The sequence below is a fragment of the Corythoichthys intestinalis genome, chromosome 1 (assembly GCF_030265065.1).
Source record: "Corythoichthys intestinalis isolate RoL2023-P3 chromosome 1, ASM3026506v1, whole genome shotgun sequence".
NCBI lineage: Eukaryota > Metazoa > Chordata > Actinopteri > Syngnathiformes > Syngnathidae > Corythoichthys > Corythoichthys intestinalis.
Genome location: NC_080395.1, coordinates 13081804 through 13108698, shown reverse-complemented (window position 1 = coordinate 13108698; position 26895 = coordinate 13081804). Strand labels below are relative to the sequence as shown.

Here is a 26895-nt window from a genome sequence, read left to right as displayed (position 1 = left end):
AAACATAAGTTCAAGGCAGACATTTTCAAAGATGGCGCAGCCATATTTTGCTCAGTAAACTTGTCTATATATAAATCAACTTGAGACTACAGTCACTTGAGGACATAGCCAATGTGTATTTTTCTTTGTATTTTCAATTTGTTTATTTTATCAATTCATTTATAGCATAGAATTTAAAACATGAAGTTGAATAATGATTTGATCATCATGAATAAAAAATATATAACCAACAATAATATGTATTTCATTGATCAAAGTCAGAAACAACCTGCTTTGAGTCTAGGCTTATTGCCAACAGCGACCTCTCCTGGACGTTCCTTCTCTTTGCCTCGATGCAGTTCTACCTTGCATTCTTCTTTCGTAGCTTTGGAATAATTAGGTCTCATGGCTAGCAAGATAAGCTAAACCAAGTGAGCCTGAGAAGCTTCAGTGCCTTATTAAAATGAACCGATTCCATTATTTTGTTGCCTGATGGATGAATTTCAACGGAAGCTGTCTAGTCAGTTGGATAAAGACCTTACGTCCAACGTATTTATTTCCATACAAATTTCTGAGCCTCCAAAATGGAGTTATTGATAGTTATTAGTCAAATACCGATATGTTTATCATACTTTTGGAGTCCAAACTCTCCGACATAATACACTGAATTTTCAGCACCTGAACGTTTTTACTTCCGGTTCACTTGACGCAACAAATGTGAGTGTGCACCTATCGGGGACTTGCAGTCCTTTCGTGTACTCTTCTGCTAACCAAACGAGCTCCTTTGAAGCATTCTCATCGGCTAAATACCGAAGTAAGCGTTTTATTGGACAAAAAAAAAGTCCCGTCTGAAAGCTTGTTGGAAGTCGTTTGGCTTTATATTGAAGTTTAACAGGTTTACATAACTTTGTTTTGTTTAGCTTAACTTGCTAGCCAAGACACGTTAAAGCATTTCGATCGCTTTTACTTCATGCTAACACCGATTTGTTAATTTTGTTTACAGGTCACGACAAACAACTGTAAAACGAAACAAAATGAAGGTAAGATCACAACATTAGTTAGGGTGACCAAACGTCGTCTTTTGCCCGGACAAGTCCTCTTATTACGTGCTCTCCGGAGCGGCCGGTGTTCGGCCATTCCTAACAACGCGGCGAAACGTACTACACAATGCTCAGCGCGCTTGCACATGCATCCACACGCATGCGCACATGGGTTAGAAGCGGCGTGTACTCACTATTTTTGTTTTTATTTAGTTATTTAGAACCTTTTCACTGCCTCAAAGATACCTTTTGCATGTATTACCCTCTCATACTTTTAACCATTGTGTTTTTTCTGTTAGTTTTGAAGCAGTTGACCACATTAGTCACTAGAGCTAAGAATCTTTGGGCACCTAACGATTCGATTACGATTACGATTCAGAGGCTCCGATTCGATTATAAAACGATTATTGATGCACTCCCCTCCTTTTTTTTTTTTTTTTTTAAATGTTTTGTACATTAGTTCCAAAATTGTTCAAAAATACTCTCAGGCTAAACCAAACTACTATTTCAGTATCAAGTTAACATATAGCAGAAAACAAATATACAAAAAATAACAGTGTATAAAAAAACTCTAGTCCCCATTCTATATCAGCAGCTTTAAACTACATTCAATTAATTTAACGTTGTGAATCAACTGTTTAAGTTGTTAAAATTGCTCCCGTTATTCCATAATTTCCCTTTTGTCTACTTTCGACATGTGAAAGTTTTAAAACAATTTTAAAGATAGATTCAAGTCAATATTTTACCGATTTAGGAGTATTTTAGATAAAAAGTTAATTAGGTTTGCTTGGAAGGTTCGCAACAACAGCCTTGCAGGGAAGTGTACTGCTTTAAGATGGCGGCCGTTTACTAACGCCCGCATCTAGTTTTTTGCAGATGTGCTGCTAACGCTACCGAATCTATATTGCATGTAGTCCTATATAAAGGATATCTACCGTAACATTATGTGGATGTACTTTGTAGCAGCTTTTCGGCAGCAGTCAGGTATGTTGTTGTGTTTTTTTATCTCGTGGCATGAGTTGAGCTAGAGCCGTGAGTTGAGCATTGGCATTACCCGAGGGGCCGGGTAATGAGAAGCATGATGTTTAGCTACTCTCGCTCCGTTCCTCATTGCGTTAGTGACGGGATCTGTCGTTCACTTGAGTAAACAAATCCATTCCGGTTCGTTCAGTAAAAAGATTCGTTCAAACAAATCGTTCAACGAATCGTTCGCCCCCCTCATCTCCCTCCCCGCCCAAACGAATCGTTCGGTTACTGAACGGGAAGTGACGTTGCCGAACGAATCACCAAAGACCGCTTCGCAGTATAACTGAACGGGAAGTGACATTGCTTGGTCCCTCCCTCTCTTGCACACAGGCACCGCTCGTCGTCGTTTCAGAAATGAGTGACAGGCGGTATCATTCTGCTTTCACAGACAGCCTCGTCTCCCTCCTGCTGCTGCAAAATCGAGGGGAGAACTTCCGCGTCGTCTGTCCTAGTTCTATGGGCTCAAAGTCATGGCTCGTGCTTGCATTTCAATTTAGGACACGGTTAAACATTTTCCTTTTGTTAGGGGAGTAGTGGGCGGGGGCGCACGGACTTTCTTTAGCAGGTTTTTGATCACATATACAATCACATATACAGCATGCTTGCTGTCACGACAATAAAAATACATCGAAAGTTCAGTTTCTGAATATGGAACGACCAACACATCATATTTACATCTCGCTCTGTTGTATTTTTGTTTTTTAGTATTAAGATGATCGTGTTGAATTTTTGCACTGGTATTAATAAATAAAATAATCCGGTCAGCTCCCCTGTCGTCCCAGCATCTCAGATCGTCAAATGCTGACGAGAAATAATTGTTAGCTCTTTACGATGTCGCCTTTCTACTCTCATTAGTCTGTTAAGAAAAATGTAGACATATTGCGACATCTCCCGTGTCCGCGTGCGTTGTTTTTGGGCGCTTGAGTAGCACATGATGGACTGATTGACATAATTTGTCAAACCAACCAACACCCGACACACTGACATGAAAAAAAAAATAAAACACTCGGGAAAAAATTGACATGTATATACAGTTTCATTGCAAATCAGTATTATGGTGATCATACTAAATATTTTTTTCTGTGCACATATGAGGTAAATATCGCTGCCATGAAGCCTCCATATAGTGACAGTTCTCTGCCCGCTTCACTGCCGTCACGTGACCGCAGCTCAGCTTTTGCTTGCCTCGTAGCTACCCGTGTTTTAAATTACTGTAAATTTGATAGTATGTCGTCATAGGCAGTCACGAGTTTGTTGAGAAAAGTACTACTCTAAACAATGCTCGCTAGATTTGTGTGGTGTTTTTGTCTGTTTGAGCAGCATTTGATAGACTCCACGTTAACAAATATGTGACAAAGTCATTTCCTTTCATTTTCTGATTCGTTCACCGCATAGTCATTACTGGAAAATCAAGTTAGCAGCAAGCTAGGTCAAGAACCGGAGGACCGAGTCACTGAACGGGAAGTGACAAAACTCAGTCTTGCCCCCCTGCCTGCACGCTGGCTGCTTATTGGCCACACGTGGACGTGAGTGACAGACGCCCTGATTCTGTTTCCGCTCCCTCCCCTGCCCGCGATGAGGCTGGCGTCTGATTGGTCGTGTGCGATGTCAGAAGACGCTGCCGCTTGCTCAACGCCCTCCCATGCAGCGAACAAGCACCACCTTCATAGAACGAATCAGTGCAGATGGTGATTAGTTTGGTCTCGTTCACCAAAACAATTCGTTAAAAAAAAAACGAATCGTTCGCGACCGATACAACACTACTGTGCGTGTGTATTGACTGGACAAAATTTCCGTGGGTCTGCATTATATATATATATATATATATATATATATATATATATTAGGGCTGTCAAACGATTAAAAATTTTAATCGAGTTAATTACAGCTTAAAAATTAAATAATCGTAATTAATCGCAATTCAAACCATCTTTAAAATATGCCATATTTTTATGTAAATTATTGTTGGAATGGAAAGATAAGATACACGACGGATATATACATACAACATACTGTACATCAGTATTGTGTTTGTTTATTGTAACAATAAATCCACAAATGGCATTATTAACATTCTTTCTGTTAAAGTGATCCACGGATAGAAAGACTTGTAGTTCTTAAACGATAAATGTTATAGTTACAAGTTACAGTAATTTTATATTAAAACCCTTCTTCATGTTTTCATTTTTATAAAATTTGTAAAATTTTCAATCAAAAGTAGAGTTAATATAATAAGAAGAATAAATATAACAATAATAAAGATAGAGTGAAAAGTTTTACGTGTATTTTGTATAGCTATTTTGATATGGAATGCCAGTTCATTTTGCATTGTTGTTTAACTGTGTGTCAGAATAGGGCCTGATTACGATAGACTGAAGTGCTTTTCTTTTTGTGAACATTTTTTTTTTTGAGAGAGAGAGATAGGAATATTATTTTTGTTGTGCTTTCACTAAACGATACTTATGTTTGTTGTGAAGGAGAAGCTTATGCCAATAAACGGCGCGGTCCAAAGAACGCCTGTGTCCACTCGCCTTTACTGTATAATACATATCTTACCCAAAATAAAACAAGAGACACATAATTGCCACTAAAAGAAAGAAAACTTACCCAAATATGTGTGGAGCACAAATAGCAATTTCCATTGCATTGTGAATACAGCATAAACGTCTCACAACTACTAATTCTCCCACGTTTCGAAGAAATAACATGAGTATGGAACGGCGCTGCCCCCAAGCGGCCGGTGGCATTCTCTTCACTCTTAATGTCCTTAAACGGCCTCATTATAATGTTTGAGGCAATATGCCAGCGGGGCATTAATTGCATGCGTTAATTGCGTCAAATATTTTAATGTGATTAATTTAAAAAATTAATTAATGCCCGTTAACGCGATACTTTTGACAGCCCTAATATATATATATATATATATATATATATATATATATATATATATATATATATACATATATATACATACACACTCACCGGCCACTTTATTAGGTACACCTGTCCAACTGCTTGTTAACACTTAATTTCTAATCAACCAATCACATGGCGGCAACTCAGTGCACTTAGGCATGTAGACATGGTTTAAGACAATCTCCTGCAGTTCAAACTGAGCATCAGTATGGGGAAGAAAGGTGATTTGAGTGACTTTGAATGTGGCATGGTTGTTGGTGCCAGAAGGGCTGGTCTGAGTATTTCAGAAACTGCTGTTCTACTGGGATTTTCACGCACAACCATCTCTAGGGTTTACAGAGAATGGTCCGAAAAAGAAAAACTATCCAGTGAGCGGCAGTTCTGTGGGCGGAAATGCTTTGTTTATGCCAGAGGAGAATGGCCAGACTGGTTCGAGCTGATAGAAAGGCAACCGTGACTCAAATAACCACCCGTTACAACCAAAGTAGGCAGAAGAGCATCTCCGAACGCACAGTACGTTGAACTTTGAGGCAGATGGGCTACAGCAGCAGAAGACCACGCCGGGTGCCACTCCTTTCAGCTAAGAACAGGAAACTGAGGCTACAATTTGCACAAGCTCATCGAAATTGGACAATAGAAGATTGGAAAAACGTTGCCTGGTCTGATGAGTCTCGATTCCTGCTGTGACATTCGGATGGTAGGGTCAGAATTTGGCGTCAATAACATGAAAGCATGGATCCATCCTGCCTTGTATCAACGGTTCAGGCTGGTGGTGGTGGTGTAATGGTGTGGGGCGGCGGACTCTGTGTGTTTCGGTGGTGAGAGTACGGAATAAAGTGTATTTACTTTATCCACAGCTAATGGGTTCTTTGTGTCAGAAAAAAATGCAACATGAAAATCTGGGAAAAATGTCGACTTTGACAAAACACTTTTTTTTTTTTTTTTTCCATCCAGAGTCCCGCAGACGTCACTGTAGAAGATCATCATTCTAAGAAGCATGATCCCCTCCGAGTCAAACATGAGGAGTCCGATATGCCTTGTATCAAACAGGAGGCGGAGCCAGAGACCCCCTACATCAAAGAAGAAGAACAGGAAGATGAAATCCCCCAGTTTCCAATAGAGGTGTGCAAAATGTCCGATTCTTAGATTATTCGCGATTCGGCCGTGGAAGGTTCGAGAACATCCAAATTCCGATTATTGAAATATGCCAAGTAAAGCGGAAGTACAACACAAACAGCGCGCCACGCGGTCTTCGGGGCGCAACGAGGAAGAACGCAGCGAGAGTAGCTAAACATCATGCTTCTCATTAGCCGGCCCCTCAGGTAATGCCAATGCTCAACTCACGGCTCTAGCTCAACTCATGCCACGAGATAAAAAAAACACAACAACATACATGACTGCTGCCGAAAAGCTGCTCCAAAGTAAGTCATCCACATAATGTAATGGTAGATATCATTTATATAGGACTAGATGCACCTTTGATTCGGTAGCGTGAGCAGCACATCTATAAAAAGCTAGATGCGGCCGTTAGTAAACGGCCGCCATCTTAAAGCAGTACACTTCCCTGCAAGGTTGTTGTAGCGAACCTTCCAAGCAAACCTAATTTACTTTTTATCTAAAATACTCCTAAATCGGTAAAATATTTTCTTGAATCTATCTTTAAAATAGTTTTAAAACTTTCACATGTCGAAAGTAGACAAAAGGGAAATTATGGAATAACGGGAGCAATTTTAACAACTTTAACGGTTGATTCACAACATTAAATTAATTCAAGTTCAAGTTTATTGTCCCCTAAGGAGGGGAAACTTATCATACAGCAGGTGAGCACATAGATTCACAACAACAGATAACACATACACATAAAATGACAAAGACCACAATTTAAAAAATGCTATGAACAGCTTTGCCTCTCGGTCCGAGAATTGTGCAAATTTAGCAGCCTAATCGCACTTGATAAAAAGGAGTTCTTTGTCCTGTTGGACTTAAAACAAGGGACTCTGAATCTCCTGCCTGAAGGAAGAACCTCAAATGAACAATGCAGGGGGTGATCGGCACAGTCAAGAATGTCATTTGCCTTCCTCATAACCTGCCTCTCATAAATATCAGTTAAGGAGACCTGTGGACAACCTATTATCTTACCAGCCACCTTAACAATGTGGTTGATGTCATTTTTCTCTTTCAGGCTGATACCTCCATACCAGGCAATAAAAGCAAAAGTAAGAACAGATTCAATAAAAGATTTATAAAACAAAGACAAGATATCCTTATCAACATTAAAAGAGTTCAGCTTTCTTAGGAAGTACAGTCGTTGTTGACCCTTTTTGCAGATGGTCTCTATATTTGCCTTGAATTTGAGTTTACTATCTATCACTGTGCCCAAGTATTTATACTGCTCTACCACCTCAATACTGCTACCTTTTATACGAGTGGGTTGAGGAGGAGCAGGTTGTTTTTTCCTAAAATTTATACACATATCCTTAGTTTTTGAGGTGTTGAGTTGGAGAAAAGATCTGTCACACCAACTAACAAACTCGTCTACCACAGGCCCATGCTGGGATTCATGTTTCTGCAGTAAACTGATAATGACTGTATCATCAGCATATTTCAGGATGTGTCTATTTCTATACTGACTCCTGCAATCGTTTGTGTAAAGGATGAATAGTAAGGGTGAGAGTACACAACCCTGAGGGGAGCCAGTAGAAGAGACGCATCTTTCAGAGAGACAACCGTTTACTCTAATTCTTTGTGTTCTATTTGTTAAAAAGTCCATTATCCAGCTCACAAGATTGCTTTCAAAATTGAATTCTGCAAGTAACTTACGAACTAAAACATGAGGCTGGATGGTATTAAAAGCTGAGGAGAAATCCAAAAAGAGGAGCCTGGCATGCGCACCAGGACCATCTAAGTGTCTGTAGAGGAGATCTAAAAGTGTTATCTGGGCATCCTCTACCCCCTTTCTAGCCCTGTAAGCAAATTGCCCGGGGTCCAGGGCCCCACCCACCCTACATAATAGGAGTCGTTTTACAATCCTTTCGAATGACTTCATGACCAGTGAGGTCAGTGCCACTGGTCTGAAGTCATTCAATGTGACTGGAGAGTTACTCTTTGCCACTGGAACTATAATAGACTCCTTCCAAGCCATTGGGACCCTCCTCTGGTTCAATGAGGACTCGAAAATATCAGCAAACACACCACACAGCTGCTCTGAGCAGCACTTTAACAATTTCCCACTAATCCCATCTGGACCTGGACACTTATTAACTTTAGATTTTTTAAATATAGACCAGACCTCCCCCTTTGCAATGGAAAAAGGAGTGCAATCTACCTGGGTCAGTTCCTCTGTTAAATTATTTAATTCATTTGAAAAATCCTGAATGTCAAACCGTGAAAAAAAGGTGTTCAATGCTTCAGACAAGTCATTAACGTTTTTATATATTGGCAATTGAAGTGATTTTTTTTGTGCCTTTTGCAAACCTGTCATTTTTTTCACCCCATCCCATGCTGACCTCAAGTTGTTATTTCCCAGTCTTTCCTCCATTTTATTTTTATATTGCAGTTTAGCCCTTTTTATTTCCGCTCTTGACCTCCTTTGTAGCCTCCCTGAATTCACACGTATCTCCTTTTCGGAAAGCCTGGTGTTTTTTCATTAGCACTTGTTTCAGAGAGCTAGTGACCCATGGCTTATTGTTTGCATACACTTTAACATGCTTCTTGGGAATAACAGAGTCCACACAGAAAGAAATATAAGAACATACCGTGTCAACAAGCTCATCAATATCTGAGGAAGAGTCCATAAAGACAGACCAATCAGTGCAGTCAAAGCAACCTTGTAATTTCAAAACAGACTCATCATCCCAAGACTCAATCTCTCTAGTTTTAATTTCCCCATTTTTAAGCATTGGTCTATACCAATTGAATGTAGTTTAAAGCTGCTGTTACAGAATGGGGACTGGAGTTTTTTATTTACTGTTATTTTTGTATATTTGTTTACTGCTATATGTTAACTTGATACTGAAATAGTAGTTTGGTTTAGCCCGAGAGGATTTTTGAACAGTTTTGGAACTAATGTACAAAACATTTGATTTAAAAAAAAAAAAAAATGAGGGGGGGGTGCATCAATAATCGTTTTATAATCGAATCGGAGCCTCTGAATCGTAATCGTAATCGAATCGTTAGGTGCCCAAAGATTCCCAGCTCTAGTTTCCAATGTGTGTCTTCCTCCAATGAGGAGGAAGATGACTTTGACCAAAATGCTTCGGAATCCTTAAACAAGTCATTGAAAAAAGACACTCAAGAATGCGGAATGAGGAAGGCTTTTCCCTGCTCACTTTGTGATCAAACATTTTCTTGGAAACATCTTTTAAAAAAACACATTCGTACACACACTGGGGAGAAGCCTTTTGCCTGCACACTTTGCGATCAAAGATTCACCAATAAGGGACATTTAAAAAAAAAAACACTCACACACACTGGAGAGAAGCCTTTCTCCTGTACAAAATTGTCATTGGGATACAGTCGTGAAAACCTGTAGACCAATGCATTTCTGTTCAAAGATGGTTATGTGGCCCAGTCCACGATTTCTTCTTAAAATACAGTACGACTATTTTGTGTACTTTATTTAAAACTGATTTTACAGTCGTAAATCCATTACTGTAATGAGTCCATGAAAACATTTGATGTTTTCACCTCAATAAAGCGTTTTAAATAAGCGCTCCCATCAGGGGGGACATTTCACGCGGGGCGGCTGTTTTTCGGCACAACACCGGCCAGATTTCATAAATTCATGAAAATGTCTGGTTTTCATGATTTTTCACGGGACCAATTTTAAAAGAATCCCTCCAGCCACTCTGAGGCAGCGCCTGCCTGCGTTTATGTGGCTCCGACTAGTAGAGGCAGGAGAAGGACTACATCATCTTCTTGTTTTTTGTTGGGAGTTTACCCTTTGTTTGATGTGGAATTACCACAACTTAACGACGGGTGACAGTTTGGCAAGAAATCAGACTACAGTAAGAAGTTTTAAGACGTGGCTCCATTCACCTTTCTGTGTTTGGTTTCTCTCCTGTTAATGTTGATCACGTGTCTTCTGTTGTTTATTGGGTTATTTGTGTACACAGAGATGCAGTATCTTTTACGAGTCTTGTAATTGTTCTGCGTTCTTTTATTTGGTTGAATGTTGGTATTACATTTTAAGTAGCTGTGTTTGTTATGAGTTTTTTTTTTTTTTTCGTTTTTTTTTATTTTTTATTTTTTACGATAAATACCGTATATAATGGCAACTGTTGACTTCTGTCGGAGATTTGTACTGGTGTAATCTGTAAAATCCTGTTTGGTGTCGCATCGTTGCGCTGCCGATGATTGTAAACTTTTATAGCAAAGTTTCATTTTGCCTTGCCCGGTACTCACTAATAGGGTAGCTATCAGTGCGCTCAGCCACGCTAGGCATTATGGGCAATGTAGTTTTGAACTGCTGCATTTGGAAACATGCTGGTTGAATAGCTTGTCAGTTGAAATAGAATAAAGATTGAGTGGGAATAACAATTTGTCAATGACAATTGTCATGATAGTAATTTATAAGAATGTTGAGTTGGTACATAGGCTACTGTGCGTGTGTATTGACTGGACAACATTTCCATGGGTCTGCATTATATATATATAAGGGGTGTCAAACGATTAAAAATTTTAATCGAGTTAATTACAGCTTAAAAATTAAATAATCGCAATTCAAACCATCTCTAAAATATGCCATATTTTTATGTAAATTATTGTTGGAATGGAAAGATAAGATACACGACGGATATATACATACAACATACTGTACATCAGTATTGTGTTTGTTTATTGTAACAATAAATCCACAAATGGCATTATTAACATTCTTTCTGTTAAAGTGATCCGCGGATAGAAAGACTTGTAGTTCTTAAACGATAAATGTTATAGTTACAAGTTATAGTAATTTTATATTAAAACCCCTCTTCATGTTTTCGTTTTAATAAAATTTGTAAAATTTTCAATCAAAAGTAGAGTTAATATAATAAGAAGAATAGATATAACAATAATAAAGTGAAAAGACGTGGTTTAAGACAATCTCCTGCAGTTCAAACTGAGCATCAGTATGGGGAAGAAAGGTGATTTGAGTGACTTTGAATGTGGCATGGTTGTTGGTGCCAGAAGGGCTGGTCTGAGTATTTCAGAAACTGCTGTTCTACTGGGATTTTCACGCACAACCATCTCTAGGGTTTACAGAGAATGGTCCGAAAAAGAAAAACTATCCAGTGAGCGGCAGTTCTATGGGCGGAAATGCTTTGTTTATGCCAGAGGTCAGAGATTCTCCTCTGTCTGTCTCCAGACTGGTTCGAGCTGATAGAAAGGCAACCGTGACTCAAATAACCACCCGTTACAACCAAGGTAGGCAGAAGAGCATCTCCGAACGCACAGTACATTGAACTTTGAGGCAGATGGGCTACAGCAGCAGAAGACCACGCCGGGTGCCACTCCTTTCAGCTAAGAACAGGAAACTGAGGCTACAATTTGCACAAGCTCATCGAAATTGGACAATAGAAGATTGGAAAAACATTGCCTGGTCTGATGATTCTCGATTCCTGCTGCGACATTCGGATGGTAGGGTCAGAATTTGGCGTCAACAACATGAAAGCATGGATCCATCCTGCCTTGTATCAACGGTTCAGGCTGGTGGTGGTGGTGGTTTAATGGTGTGGGGCGGCGGACTCTGTGTGTTTCGGGGGTGAGAGTACGGAATAAAGTGTATTTACTTTATCCACAGCTAATGGGTTCTTTGTGTCAGAAAAAATGCAACATGAAAATCTGGGGAAAATGTCGACTTTGACAAAAGTTTTTTTTTTTTTTTTTTTTTTTTTTTTTCCCCATCCAGAGTCCCGCAGACGTCACTGTAGAAGATCATCATTCTAAGAAGCATGATCCCCTCCAAGTCAAACGTGAGGAGTCCGATATGCCTTGTATCAAACAGGAGGCGGAGCCAGAGACCCCCTACATCAAAGAAGAAGAAGAGGAAGATGAAATCCCCCAGTTTCCAATGTGTGTTAGTGTGAAAATCGAAGAAGAAGAAGGTCCAAGCGAAGAGAGCGGAGCAGCAAAATTTTCGAGCGACAGCTCATTTCAGCACCTGACAACAAAAGGAGAGGGACAATCGCAAACAGACAGCCTCTTAGCACCGCTTTCAGACAGCGACGACGTAACGTCACACTCTTCTGACTTCAACACTGATGAGGAGGAAGATGACTTTGACCAAAATGCTTCGGAATCCTTAAACAAGTCATTGAAAAAAGACACTCAAGAATGCGGAATGAGGAAGGCTTTTCCCTGCTCACTTTGTGATCAAACATTTTCTTGGAAACATCTTTTAAAAAAACACATTCGTACACACACTGGGGAGAAGCCTTTTGGCTGTACATATTGCGATAAAAGATTTTCTAGGAGTTCTCATTTAATTCAACATAAACTTACACACACTGGAGAAAAGCCTTTTGCCTGCTCACTTTGTGGCAAAAGATTCACCCGGAAGGGACATTTAAAAACACACACACTCACACACACAGGGGAGAAGCCTTTTGCCTGCACACTTTGTGATAAAAGATTTTTTCAGAAGATCAATTTAGAAAATCATCAGCATACACATACTGGAGAGAAGCCTTTCGCCTGCACACTTTGCGATAAAAGGTTTTATTGTAAGGCTTATTTAGAATTGCATCAGCGTACACATAGTGGGAAAAAGCCTTTTGTCTGCACAACTTGTGGTAAAAGATTCACCAACAAGGGAGATTTAAACAAACACACAAGGACACACACTGGAGAGAAGCCTTTCTCCTGTACTCTTTGCGTCAAAAGATTTTCAACGAGAAGTCATTTAAAACAACACACACATACACACACTGGAGAGAAGCCTTTCTCCTGTACTCTTTGCGTCAAAAGATTTTCAACGAGAAGTCATTTAAAACAACACACACATACACACACTGGAGAGAAGCCTTTCTCCTGTACTCTTTGTGTCAAAAGATTTTCAATGAGAAGTCATTTAGAACAACACACACGTACACACACTGGAGAAAAGCCTTTTGCCTGCTCAATTTGTGGTAAAAGATTCACTCAGAAAGGAAATTTAGTCTTGCACGAAAGAATACACACTGGAGAGAAGCCATTTGCCTGCTCACTTTGCGGGGAAAGATTTTCTCAGAAGCTACGTTTAGTATTACACACAAGAAAACACACTGTGGAAAAACCTTTGAATTGCAATGTGTGACCAAATATTCTGATTCCTGCCACGCATATACAGTGGAAAAAGTGTTTCAATTTCCTGATGCAGTTTCCCTTCAGCCTCTTTTTGAAAAAGTTGTTCTAATGATTTTGCAGGTCCTGTTCTTTTTAACAACTGTCCAATATTCTGATTTTCTTAATTGAATGAATTGACGTTATATGTCTTTCTGTTTGGATTGTTCCATACTGCTTTCTAAAGCCCATGTACGTAGGTTTGGTCTCAACAATGGTAGGGACGCTATAACAGCATAGCCTGCATATACACTTTTTGCTGGGGACGGGACATTAATAAGACCAAACAGATTGGGTGAACGTGGGTCTAGGCTACATTTCTCACAAATATGCTGATGTGTTGCCTACGTAAAAATGAAAAAAGTTAAAATTGTTATTTTCAAGGGAGAAAATGGGGGAAATCCCTCTTTCTTCATATAAAGGAAATTTACAGTGGATGTGTTTTTGTGTGCTATTTTTTTTTTTTACAGAAATGTTTGCATAGGCTGCAAATAACATTTTTAAATGAATAACGGAGAAAACTAATAAATTTAATCAATGAAGAAATGCACAGTTGAAGTAACGTTAACGGTAGAAAACACATACAGTACAGGAGGAAACTTCTCTAAGCTGCTTCCAACTCGTGTTTTGCAGGTTAGTAAGTTCACACAGTTTAATGTTATGCTAACTGTGATGCAGGTCGGACTTTAACAAAATTAGTGGCGTGTGTCCCACCTCCACAACATTGACGTGTACTTACAGCTGCTGTTGTGGCTGGCCGAAAAAAATTCTAATATCCCTCGTCTTTGAAGGGGGTTGAGGAGGCGGCAGGTTGACTTGTATTTCTGTCGGGGTTGTGTGAGTATGCGTGTTTGTTTGTTCAAGACATCAGCCAATCAAACGTGCGTTTGAGGGCAAAAAAATGGACCGGCACATTCAGCAGTGAAAAGGGGTAAATGTAGGTCTGAACAAAATGAAAATACAGTAATTCACTTAATAATGGAAGGGTCAATTCTATTCTTACAACCTATGTGAAGACATTATTGATTATCATTAATAATTATCAATTAATATATAATCAATAATTATATAATTCAAATACAGTTGCTTAAAAGTTGGTGGGGACAATTTGAGTATCCTGAAAAGTTGGTAGTGTTATGTCCCTACCATCCCGATGCAAACCTCCACCCTTGCTAAAGCCCCTTTCAGACTTAAGTCCCGTTAAATTCCCGTGTAAGGTGACGCAGGATTTAAACGTGTCATACCTTTGACACATGTGGAAATGTCCCAGGAATAAACCGGGTTGTATGTGTGAAAGTGGGTTCCCGGGTTGGCGTCTCGGCGCTCTCTGTGCGGGGAGGGCGGCTGGCGCGATGTTATAACCAGAGCATTACGTCATTTTTGGTCGGCATCGGCTGTCACATTCTGTTGGTCAGATCGTGTTTTGTTACAGAGCGTTCCCGACGTCGTACCTGAAGTCTATTCAAGGTAATCAAGACTGTATTTTAAGCTCAGGCGATCCATTCGACACTTTGTACTCTTGAATGTCGTGCATTTGCTGGCTTGTTTGTCAACCGCCCTTCTTTTGAAATCCTCTACGTTGTGCTGGCATTTGGGTATATTTATTTTGTTATCGGTTCTCTTCCTACCGCTTAGGTTAATATTATTGATCCTCGCCATTTTCACGGACATACAGTGCCTTGCAAAAGTATTCGGCCCCCTTGAACCTTGCAACCTTTCGCCACATTTCAGGCTTCAAACATAAAGATATAAAATTTTAATTTTTTGTCAAGAATCAACAACAAGTGGGCCACAATCGTGAAGTGGAACAAAATTTATTGGATAATTTAAATTTTTTTAACAAATAATAAACTGAAAAGGGGCGTGCAATATTATTCGGCCCCCTTGCGTTAATACTTTGTAGCGCCACCTTTTGCTCCAATTACAGCTGCAAGTCGCTTGGGGTATGTTTCTATCAGTTTTGCACATCGAGAGACTGACATTCTTGCCCATTCTTCCTTGCAAAACAGCTCGAGCTCAGTGAGGTTGGATGGAGAATTTGTGAACAGCAGTCTTCAGCTCTTTCCACAGATTCTCGATTGGATTCAGGTCTGGACTTTGACTTGGCCATTCCAACACCTGGATACGTTTATTTTTTAACCATTCCATTGTAGATTTGGCTTTATGTTTTGGATCATTGTCCTGTTGGAAGATAAATCTCCGTCCCAGTCTCAGGTCTTGTGCAGATACCAACAGGTTTTCTTCCAGAATGTTCCTGTATTTGGCTGCATCCATCTTCCCGTCAATTTTAACCATCTTCCCTGTCCCTGCTGAAGAAAAGCAGGCCCAAACCATGATGCTGCCACCACCATGTTTGACAATAGGGATGGTGTGTTCAGGGTGATGAGCTGTGTTGCTTTTACGCCAAACATATCGTTTTGCATTGTGGCCAAAAAGTTCCATTTTGGTTTCATCTGACCAGAGCACCTTCTTCCACATGTTTGGTGTGTCTCCCAGGTGGCTTGTGGCAAACCTTAAACGAGACTTTTTATGGATATCTTTGAGAAATGGCTTTCTTCTTGCCACTCTTCCATAAAGGCCAGATTTGTACAGTGTACGACTGATTGTTGTCCGATGGACAGACTCTCCCACCTCAGCTGTAGATCTCTGCAGTTCATCCAGAGTGATCATGGGCCTCTTGGCTGCATCTCTGATCAGTTTTCTCCTTGTTTGAGAAGAAAGTTGGAAGGACGGCCGGGTCTTGGTAGATTCGCAGTGGTCTGATGCTCCTTCCATTTCAATATGATGGCTTGCACAGTGCTCCTTGAGATGTTTAAAGCTTGGGAAATCTTTTTGTATCCAAATCCGGCTTTAAACTTCTCCACAACAGTATCTCGGACCTGCCTGGTGTGTTCCTTGGTTTTCATAATGCTCTCTGCACTTTTAACAGAACCCTAAGACTATCACAGAGCAGGTGCATTTATACGGAGACTTGATTACACACAGGTGGATTCTATTTATCATCATCGGTCATTTAGGACAACATTGGATCATTCAGAGATCCTCACTGAACTTCTGGTTTGCTGCACTGAAAGTAAAGGGGCCGAATAATATTGCACGCCCCACTTTTCAGTTTTTTATTTGTTAAAAATGTTTAAATTATCCAATAAATGTAACGCGATCGTGTGTGTTTTTGTTTGTATTTAATAAACCCATGAACGCCTCCCTCTTTTGTTGTCTGCCTTGAGGTACAACCTTGTTTCCACAGTTGCGGACCCTAACATTGGCAACAAAATAAACCACACATTTCCGAAGATGGACGATGGACTCTCTTCTTCGGCTCTCCAATCCAGAGGCAATTTAATTTTGTTAAAATTTCAGTTAAATTTGCCATTTCCAGTTTACCATGTTGTAATTTTGATGTGTGTTTACCGCTTTTCCTCTTACTGCGAAAAAAGAGGAAATTACGATCGGCCCGCTATATTTACGTCATGAGTCTTAGTGCTATGACCCGGGAATTGTAACCTTAAGTTCAAGGCAGACATTTTCAAAGATGGCGCAGCCATATTTCGCTCAGTAAACTTGTCTATATATAAATCAACTTGAGAATACAGTCACTTGAGGACATAGCCAATGTGTATTTTTCTTTGAATTTTCAATTTGTTTATTTTATCAATTCATTTATAGCATAGAATTTAAAACATGAAGTTGAATAATGATTTGATCATCATGAATAAAAAATATATAACCAACAATAGTATGCATTTCATTGATCAAAGTCAGAAACAACCTGCTTTGAGTCGAGGCTTATTGCCAACAGCGACCTCTCCTGGATGTTCCTTCTCTTTGCCTCGATGCAGTTCTACCTTGCATTCTTCTTTCGTAGCTTTGGAATAATTAGGTCTCATGGCTAGCAAGATAAGCTAAACCAAGTGATCCTGAGAAGCTTCAGTGCCTTATTAAAATGAACCGATTCCATTATTTTGTTGCCTGATGGATGAATTTCAACGGAAGCTGTCTAGTCAGTTGGATAAAGACCTTACGTCCAACGTATTTATTTCCAGACAAACTTCTGAGCCACCTAAATTGAGTTACTGATAGTTATTAGTCAAATACCGATATGTTTATCATACTTTTGGAGTCCAAACTCTCCGACATAATACACTGAATTTTCAGCACCTGAACGTTTTTACTTCCGGTTCACTTGACGCAACAAATGTGAGTGTGCACCTATCGGGGACTTGCAGTCCTTTCCTGTACTCTTCTGCTAACCAAACGAGCTCCTTTAAAGCATTCTCATCGGCTAAATACTGAAGTAAGCGTTTTATTGGACTAAAAAAAGTCCCGTCTGAAAGCTTGTTGGAAGTCGTTTGGCTTTATATTGAAGTTTAACAGGCTTACATAACTTTGTTTTGTTTAGCTTAACTTGCTAGCCAAGACACGTTAAAGCATTTCGATCGCTTTTACTTCATGGTAACACCGATTTGTTAATTTTGTTTACAGGTCACGACAAACAACTGTAAAACGAAACAAAATGAAGGTAAGATCACAACATTAGTTAGGGTGACCAAAGGTCGTCTTTTGCCCGGACAAGTCCTCTGATTACGTGCTCTCCGGAGCGGCCGGTGTTCGGCCATTCGTAACAACGCGGCGAAACGTCCTACACAATGCTCAGCGCGCTTGCGCGTGCATCCACACGCATGCGCACATGGGTTAGAAGCGGCGTGTACTCACTATTTTTGTTTTTATTTAGTTATTTAGAACCTTTTCACTGCCTCAAAAATACCTTTTGCATGTATTACCCTGTCATACTTTTAACCATTGTGTTTTTTCCGTTAGTTTTGAAGCAGTTGACCACATTAGTCACTAGAGCTGAGAATCTTTGGGCACCTAACGATTCGATTACGATTCAGAGGCTCCGATTCGATTATAAAACGATTATTGATGCACTCCCCTCCTTTTTTTTTTTTTTTTTTTTTTTTTTTAAATGTTTTGTACATTAGTTCCGAAATTGTTCAAAAATACTCTCAGGCTAAACCAAACTACTATTTTAGTATCAAGTTAACATATACCAGAAAACAAATATACAAAAAATAACAGTATATAAAAAAACTCTAGTCCCCATTCTATATCAGCAGCTTTAAACTACATTTAATTAATTTAATGTTGTGAATCAACCGTTCAAGTTGTTAAAATTGCTCCCGTTATTCCATAATTTTCCTTTTGTCTACTTTAGATATGTGAAAGTTTTAAAACTATTTTAAAGATAGATTCAAGTCAATATTTTACCGATTTAGGAGTATTTTAGATAATAAGTTAATTAGGTTTGCTTGGAAGGTTCGCAACAACAGCCTTGCAGGGAAGTGTACTGCTTTAAGATGGCGGCCGTTTACTAACGCCCGCATCTAGTTTTTTGCAGATGTGCGACTAACGCTACCGAATCTATATTGCATGTAGTCCTATATAAAGGATATCTACCGTAACATTATGTGGAGGTACTTTGTAGCAGCTTTTCGGCAGCAGTCAGGTATGTTGTTGTTTTTTTTTTATCTCGTGGCATGAGTTGAGCTGGAGCCGTAAGTTGAGCATTGGCATTACCCGAGGGGCCGGGTAATGAGAAGCATGATGTTTAGCTACTCTCGCTCCGTTCCTCATTGCGTCCCAAAGACCGCGCAGCGCGCTGAGTGTGTTGTATTTCCGCTTTACTTGGCATATTTCAATAATCGGAATTTGGATGTTTGTGAATCGTTCTCGAATCTTCCACGGCCGAATCGCGAATAATCTAAGAATTGTAAATTTTGCACACCTCTATTAGTCACGTAGCGTATTTAAACTGTCCTTATTTGATATAACTACTTTTAAGTGTTTTCTGAAGGCATTTTTTAGTATGTTATTCCTGTATGCATCTAAACAAAACAAGTTTAGAGCACACGGTAGTACTTTGGGAGTCAAATTCGACTAATGTAGGACGTTTCGCCGATGTAGGAGATTTTGGCAGAACACCGGTGGTTTGACAAATTTTATAACCCATCAAAAATAGCTACTTTGCGGTTCTGCGCATGCACGTAACGTTAAAAATGGCCACGAATGCAGCGATTCCAAAGTTAACACTACAAACTTTCTTTTAAGAAAGGAATATTTACTTAAGTTTGATGATGGAATGACATGTAGAAAAGTTTTCGTCAGACCGTGTTAGCTGCACACAACAACGGCACCTCGCTCTCTTACTGTTAACGACTTCGCCTTGTTGTTAAGTATTAATTTACGCCATTTTCGTGTTGCACATGTATGTTTATGATGTATCTAGTTAGCACTGTCGGCCAACATTGAGAGTCCAACTGAATGTAAAAGAGGGCTTTTTCAGCGCCACAAAAAGATTTGTAAAGCGAAATTTATAGGGAGCAAATTTTGACAGAACACCGTTGTTGTGCCGAAAAATAGCCGCCCTGCGTGAAATGTCCCCACTGACGGGAACGCCCACACGTCACTCGTACAAACGGCTTTTCCTTACCAATCGATGGACACGGAAACGACTTTCTTGTACCATGAATATGTATTATTTTACTCTGCTTGAACTAATAAATGTCACACATGCGCGATTGTCATTGGGATACGGTCGTGAAAACCTGTAGACCAATGCATTTCTGTTCAAAGATGGTTATGTGGCCCAGTCCACGATTTGTTCTTAAAATACAGTACTACTATTTTGTGTAATTTATTTAAAACTGATTTTACAGTCGTAAATCCATTACTGTAATGAGTCCATGAAAACATTTGATGTTTTCACCTCAATAAAGCGTTTTAAATAAGCGCTCCCATCAGGGGGGACATTTCACGCGGGGCGGCTATTTTTCGGCACAACACCGGCCAGATTTCATAAATTCATGAAAATGTCCGGTTTTTATGATTTTTCACGGGACCAATTTGAAAAGAATCCCTCCGGCCACTCGGAGGCAGCGCCTGCCTGCGTTTATGTGGCTCCGACTATTAGAGGCAGGAGAAGGACTACTTCTTCTTCTTGTTTTTTGTTGGCAGTTTACCCTTTGTTTGATGTGGAATTACCACCACTTAATGACGGGTGACAGTTTGGCAAAAAATCAGACTACAGCAAGAAGTTTTAAGACGTGGCTCCATTCACCTCTCTGTGTTTGGTTTCTCTCCTGTTAATGTTGATCACGTGTCTTCTGTTGTTTATTGGGTTATTTGTGTACACAGAGATGCAGTATATTTTACGAGTCTTGTAATTGTTCTGCGTTCTTTTATTTGGTTGAATATTGGTATTACATTTTAAGTAGCTGTGTTTGTTATGAGTTTTTGTTTTTGTTGTTTTTTTTTTAACGATAAATACCGTATATAATGGCAACTGTTGACTTCTGTCGGAGATTTGTACTGGCGTAATCTGTAAAATCCTGTTTGGTGTCGCATCGTTGCGCTGCCGATGATTGTAAACTTTTATAGCAAAGTTTGATTTTGCCTTGCCCGGTACTCACTAATAGGGTAGCGCTCAGCCACGCTAGGCATTATGGGCAATGTAGTTTTGAACTGCTGCATTTGGAAACATGCTGGTTGAATAGCTTGTCAGTTTATTTCGGTCATTGTTTGCGTACAATCTAGAACATTGAAATAGAATAAAGATTGAGTGGGAATAACAATTTGTCAGTTGCCACGTTTACATGGAGCCAAATATTCCAATTACAATCGGAATATTTGTTCAAACCGAATAAATGTGTTCCATATAAACACCACTTGCAACATGGCTTCCAAGCACACGCACAGCGCACCCACACAACTTTTTAAATGAACGGCGTATCATTCTGAAGTTTTGTTTCCACTCGAAAAGTTAAAACAGCAGCTGATCTGACGATCGATCTCCATGTTTTGCAACGTGACGCTTTGTTTTGATTAATCTGCGCATGTCAGACGGCAGTTGTCAAACGTCCTTTCGGAATAAAGGCAGTCACATGTAAACGCTGGATCGGAATAGATGAAGTGACATGTAAACAGCTGATGTGAAATTTCCATTCGGAATGATTTGAATCGGTATGAATAAAAGTCAGCATGTAAACGTGGCTAATGACAATTGTCATGATAGTAATTTATAAAAATGTTGAGTTGGTACATAGGCTACTGTGCGTGTGTATTGACTGGACAACATTTCCATGGGTCTGCATTATATATATATATATATATATATATATATATATATATATATATTAGGGCTGTCAAACGATTAAAAATTTTAATCGAGTTAATTACAGCTTAAAAATTAAATAATCGTAATTAATCGCAATTCAAACCATCTCTAAAATATGCCATATTTTTATGTAAATTATTGTTGGAATGGAAAGATAAGATACACGACTGATATATACATACAACATACTGTACATCAGTATTGTGTTTGTTTATTTTAACAATAAATCCACAAATGGCATTATTAACATTCTTTCTGCTAAAGTGATCCACGGATAGAAAGACTTGTAGTTCTTAAACGATAAATGTTATAGTTACAAGTTATAGTAATTTTATATTAAAACCCCTCTTCATGTTTTCGTTTTAATAAAATTTGTAAAATTTTCAATCAAAAGTAGAGTTAATATAATAAGAATAAATATAACAATAATAAAGATAGAGTGAAAAGTTTTACGTGTATTTTGTATAGCTATTTTGATATGGAATGCCAGTTCATTTTGCATTGTTGTTTAACTGTGTGTCAGAATAGGGCCTGATTACTATAGACTGAAGTGCTTTTCTTTTTGTGAACATTTTTTTTTTTTTTTGAGAGAGAGATAGGAATATTACTTTTGTTGTGCTTTCACTAAACGATACTTATGTTTGTTGTGAAGGAGAAGCTTATGCCAATAAACGGCGCGGTCCAAAGAACGCCTGTGTCCACTCGCCTTTACTGTATAATACATATCTTACCCAAAATAAAACAAGAGACACATAATTGCCACTAAAAGAAAGAAAACTTACCGAAATATGTGTGGAGCACAAATAGCAATTTCCATTGCATTGTGAATACAGCATAAACGTCTCACAACTACTAATTCTCCCACGTTTCGAAGAAATAACATGAGTATGGAACGGCGCTGCCCCCAAGCGGCCGGTGGCTATCTCTTCACTCTTAATGTCCAAAAACGGCCTCATTGTAATGTTTGAGGCAATATGCCAGCAGGTCATTCATTGCATGCGTTAATTGCGTCAAATATTTTAACGTGATTAATTAAAAAAAAATTAACGCCCGTTAACACGATAATTTTGACAGCCCTAATATACATATATATATATATATATACACACACTCACCGGCAACTTCATTAGGTACACCTGTCCAACTGGTTGTTAACACTTAATTTCTAATCAGCCAATCACATGGCGGCAACTCAGTGCACTTAGGCATGTAGACATGGTTTAAGACAATCTCCTGCAGTTCAAACTGAGCATCAGTATGGGGAAGAAAGGTGATTTGAGTGACTTTGAATGTGGCATGGTTGTTGGTGCCAGAAGGGCTGGTCTGAGTATTTCAGAAACTGCTGTTCTACTGGGATTTTCACGCACAACCATCTCTAGGGTTTACAGAGAATGGTCCGAAAAAGAAAAACTATCCAGTGAGCGGCAGTTCTGTGGGCGGAAATGCTTTGTTTATGCCAGAGGAGAATGGCCAGACTGGTTCGAGCTGATAGAAAGGCAACCGTGACTCAAATAACCACCCGTTACAACCAAAGTAGGCAGAAGAGCATCTCCGAACGCACAGTACGTTGAACTTTGAGGCAGATGGGCTACAGCAGCAGAAGACCACGCCGGGTGCCACTCCTTTCAGCTAAGAACAGGAAACTGAGGCTACAATTTGCACAAGCTCATCGAAATTGGACAGTAGAAGATTGGAAAAACGTTGCCTGGTCTGATGAGTCTCGATTCCTGCTGCGACATTCGAATGGTAGGGTCAGAATTTGGCGTCAACAACATGAAAGCATGGATCCATCCTGCCTTGTATCAACGGTTCAGGCTGGTGGTGGTGGTGTAATGGTGTGGGGCGGCGGACTCTGTGTGTTTTGGGGGTGAGAGTACGGAATAAAGTGTATTTACCTTATCCACAGCTAATGGGTTCTTTGTGTCAGAAAAAATGCAACATGAAAATCTGGGGAAAAATGTCGACTTTGACAAAACTTTTTTTTTTTTTCCATCCAGAGTCCCGCAGACGTCACTGTGGAAGATCATCATTCTAAGAAGCATGATCCCCTCCGAGTCAAACGTGAGGAGTCCGATATGCCTTGTATCAAACAGGAGGCGGAGCCAGAGACCCCCTACATCAAAGAAGAACAGGAAGATGAAATCCCCCAGTTTCCAATGTGTGTTAGTGTGAAAATCGAAGAAGAAGAAGGTCCAAGCGAAGAGAGCGGAGCAGCAAAATTTTCGAGCGACAGCTCATTTCAGCACCTGACAACAAAAGGAGAGGGACAATCGCAAACAGACAGCCTCTTAGCACCGCTTTCAGACAGCGACGACGTCACGTCACACTCTTCTGACTTCAACACTGATGAGGAGGAAGATGACTTTGACCAAAATGCTTCGGAATCCTTAAACAAGTCATTGAAAAAAGACACTCAAGAATGCGGAATGAGGAAGGCTTTTCCCTGCTCACTTTGTGATCAAACATTTTCTAGGAAACATCTTTTAAAAAAACACATTCGTACACACACTGGGGAGAAGTCTTTTGGCTGTACACATTGCGATAAAAGATTTTCTAGGAGTTCTAATTTAATTCGACATAAACGTACACACACTGGAGAAAATCCTTTTGCCTGCTCACTTTGTGGCAAAAGATTCACCCAGAAGGGACATTTAAAAAAACACACACTCACACACACAGGGGAGAAGCCTTTTGCCTGCACACTTTGTGATAAAAGATTCACTACGAAAGGAAGTTTAGTCATGCACGATAGAATACACACTGGTGAGAAGCCTTTTGCCTGCTCACTTTGTGATAAAAGATTTTTTCAGAAGACCAATTTAAAAAATCATCAGCATACACACACTGGAGGGAAGCCTTTTGTCTGTACACATTGCGATAAAAGATTTTCTGGGAGTTCTAGTTTAAGTAGACATAAACGTACACACACTGGAGAAAAGCCTTTTGCCTGCACACTTTGCGATCAAAGATTCACCGATAAGGGACATTTAAAAAAACACACAGTCACACACACTGGAGAGAGGCCTTTCTCCTGTACTCTTTGCGTCAAAAGATTTTCAAAGAGAAGTCATTTAGAACAACACACACGTACACACACTGGAGAAAAGCCTTTTGCCTGCTCATTTTGTGGTAAAAGATTCACTCAGAAAGGAAATTTAGTCTTGCACGAAAGAATACACACTGGAGAGAAGCCTTTTGCCTGCTCACTTTGCGGGGAAAGATTTTCTCAGAAGCTACGTTTAGTATTGCACATAAGAAAACACACTGTGGAAAAACCTTTGAATTGCAATGTGTGACCAAATATTCTGATCCCTGCCACGCATATACAGTGGAAAAAGTATTTCAATTTCCTTATGCAGTTTCCCTTCAGCCTCTTTTTGAAAAAGTTGTTCTAATGATTTTGCAGGTCCTTTTTAACAACTGTCCAATATTCTGATTTTCTTAATTGAATGAATTGACGTTATATGTCTTTCTGTTGGGATTGTTCCATACTGCTTTCTAAAGCCCACGGGCGTAGGTTTGGTCTCAACAATGGTAGGGACGCTATAACAGCATAGCCTGCATATACACTTTTTGCTGGGGACGGGACATTAATAAGACCAAATAGATTGGGTGAAAGTGGGGCTGGGCTACATTTCTCACAAATATGCTGATGTGTTGCCTACGTAAAAATGAAAAAAGTTACAATTGTTATTTTCAAGGGAGAAAATGGGGGAAATCCCTCTTTCTTCATATAAAGGAAATTTACAGTGGATGTGTTTTTGTGTGCTTTTTTTTTTTTTTTTTTTTACAGAAATGTTTGCATAGGCTGCAAATAACATTTTTAAATGAATAACGGAGAAAACTAATAAATTTAATCAATGAAGAAATGCACAGTTGAAGTAACGTTAACGGTAGAAAACACATACAGTACAGGAGGAAACTTATCTCTAAGCTGCTCCCTACTCGAGTTTTGCAGGTTAGTAAGTTCACACAGTTTAATGTTATGCTAACTGTGATGCAGGTCGGACGTTAACAAAATTAGTGGCGTGTTCCCCACCTCCACAACATTGACGTGTACTTACAGCTGCTGTTGTGGCTGGCCGAAAAAAAATTCTAATATCCCTCATCTTTGAAGGGGGTGGAGGAGGCGGCAGGTTGACTTGTATTTCTGTCGGGGTTGTGTGAGTATGCGTGTTTGTTTGTTCAAGACATCAGCCAATCAAACGTGCGTTTGAGGGCAAAAATATGGACCGGCACATTCAGCAGTGAAAAGGGGTAAATGTAGGTCTGAACATAATGAAAATACAGTAATTCACTTAATAATGGAAGGGTCAATTCTATTCTTACAACCTATGTGAAGACATTATTGATTATTATTAATAATTATCAATTAATATATAATCAATTAATAATTATATAATTCAAATACGGTTGCTTAAAAGTTGGTGGGGACAATTTGAGTATCCTGAGAAGTTGGTAGTGTTATGTCCCTACCATCCCGATGCAAACCTCCACCCTTGTTAAAGCCCCTTTCAGACTTATGTCCTGTTAAATTCCCGTGTAAGGTGACGCAGGATTTAAACGTGTCATACCTTTGACACATGGGGAAATGTCCCAGGAATAAACCGGGTTGTATGTGTGAAAGTGGGTTCCCGGGTTGGTGTCTCGGCGCTCTCTGTGCGGGGAGGGCGGCTGGCGCGATGTTATAACCAGAGCATTACATCATTTTTGGTCGGCATCACCTGTCACATTCTGTTGGTCAGATCGTGTTTTGTTACAGAGCGTTCCTGACGTTGTACCTGAAGTCAATTCAAGGTAATCAAGACTGTATTTTAAGCTCAGGCGATCCAAGAGAAGGGTGCCGAGATATCAACTTGCTGGGCGCCATTCGACACTTTGTACTCTTGAATGTTGTGCATTTGCTGGCTTGTTTGTCAACCGCCATTCTTTTGAAATCCTCTACGTTGTGCTGGCATTTGGGTATATTTATTTTGCTATCGGTTCTCTTCCTACCGCTTAGGTTAATATTATTGATCCTCGCCGTTTTCACGGACATATTGTGTTATTCCCGTTATTTTTCCGCGATCGTGTGTGTTTTTGTTTGTATTTAATAAACCCTTGAACGCTTCCCTCTTTTGTTGTGTACCTTGAGGTACAACCTTGTTTCCACAGTTGCGGACCCTAACACTGGCAACAAAATAAACCACACATTTCCGAAGATGGACGATGGACTCTCTTCTTCGACTCTCCAATTCAGAGGCAATTTAATTTTGTTATAATTTCAGTTAAATTTGCCATTTCCAGTTTACCATGTTGTAATTTTGATGTGTGTTTACCGCTTTTCCTCTTACTGCGAAAAAAGAGGAAATTACGATCGGCCCGCTATGATATTTACGTCATGAGTCTTAGTGCTGTGACCAGGGGCGGACTGGAACTAAAAAGCAGCCCTGGACTTTGACTCAGCCCAGCCCATAAGAA

At 39.6% G+C, this 26895-nt stretch overlaps 1 protein-coding gene across 5 annotated transcripts; it reads left to right on the top strand.

Moving 5' to 3' along the window:
• Nucleotides 1-376: 376 nt before the first annotated feature.
• Nucleotides 377-26648, top strand: LOC130924196 (gastrula zinc finger protein XlCGF52.1-like). Of its 5 annotated transcripts, XM_057850628.1 has the most exons (5): nucleotides 377-696; nucleotides 983-1019; nucleotides 5916-6083; nucleotides 11308-11579; nucleotides 11851-15726. In XM_057850628.1, the coding sequence occupies exons 4-5, from the start codon at nucleotides 11547-11549 to the stop codon at nucleotides 13234-13236; spliced, it is 1419 nt and encodes a 472-aa protein (XP_057706611.1). In that variant the 5' UTR covers nucleotides 377-696; nucleotides 983-1019; nucleotides 5916-6083; nucleotides 11308-11546; the 3' UTR covers nucleotides 13237-15726. The 5 variants fall into 5 exon arrangements, with proteins under 5 accessions (XP_057706611.1, XP_057706588.1, XP_057706606.1 ...); XM_057850605.1 differs by lacking the exon at nucleotides 11308-11579 and having other exon boundaries at nucleotides 11851-15724; XM_057850623.1 differs by lacking the exons at nucleotides 11308-11579; nucleotides 11851-15726 and adding an exon at nucleotides 23433-26648 and having other exon boundaries at nucleotides 382-696.
• Nucleotides 26649-26895: the final 247 nt, after the last annotated feature.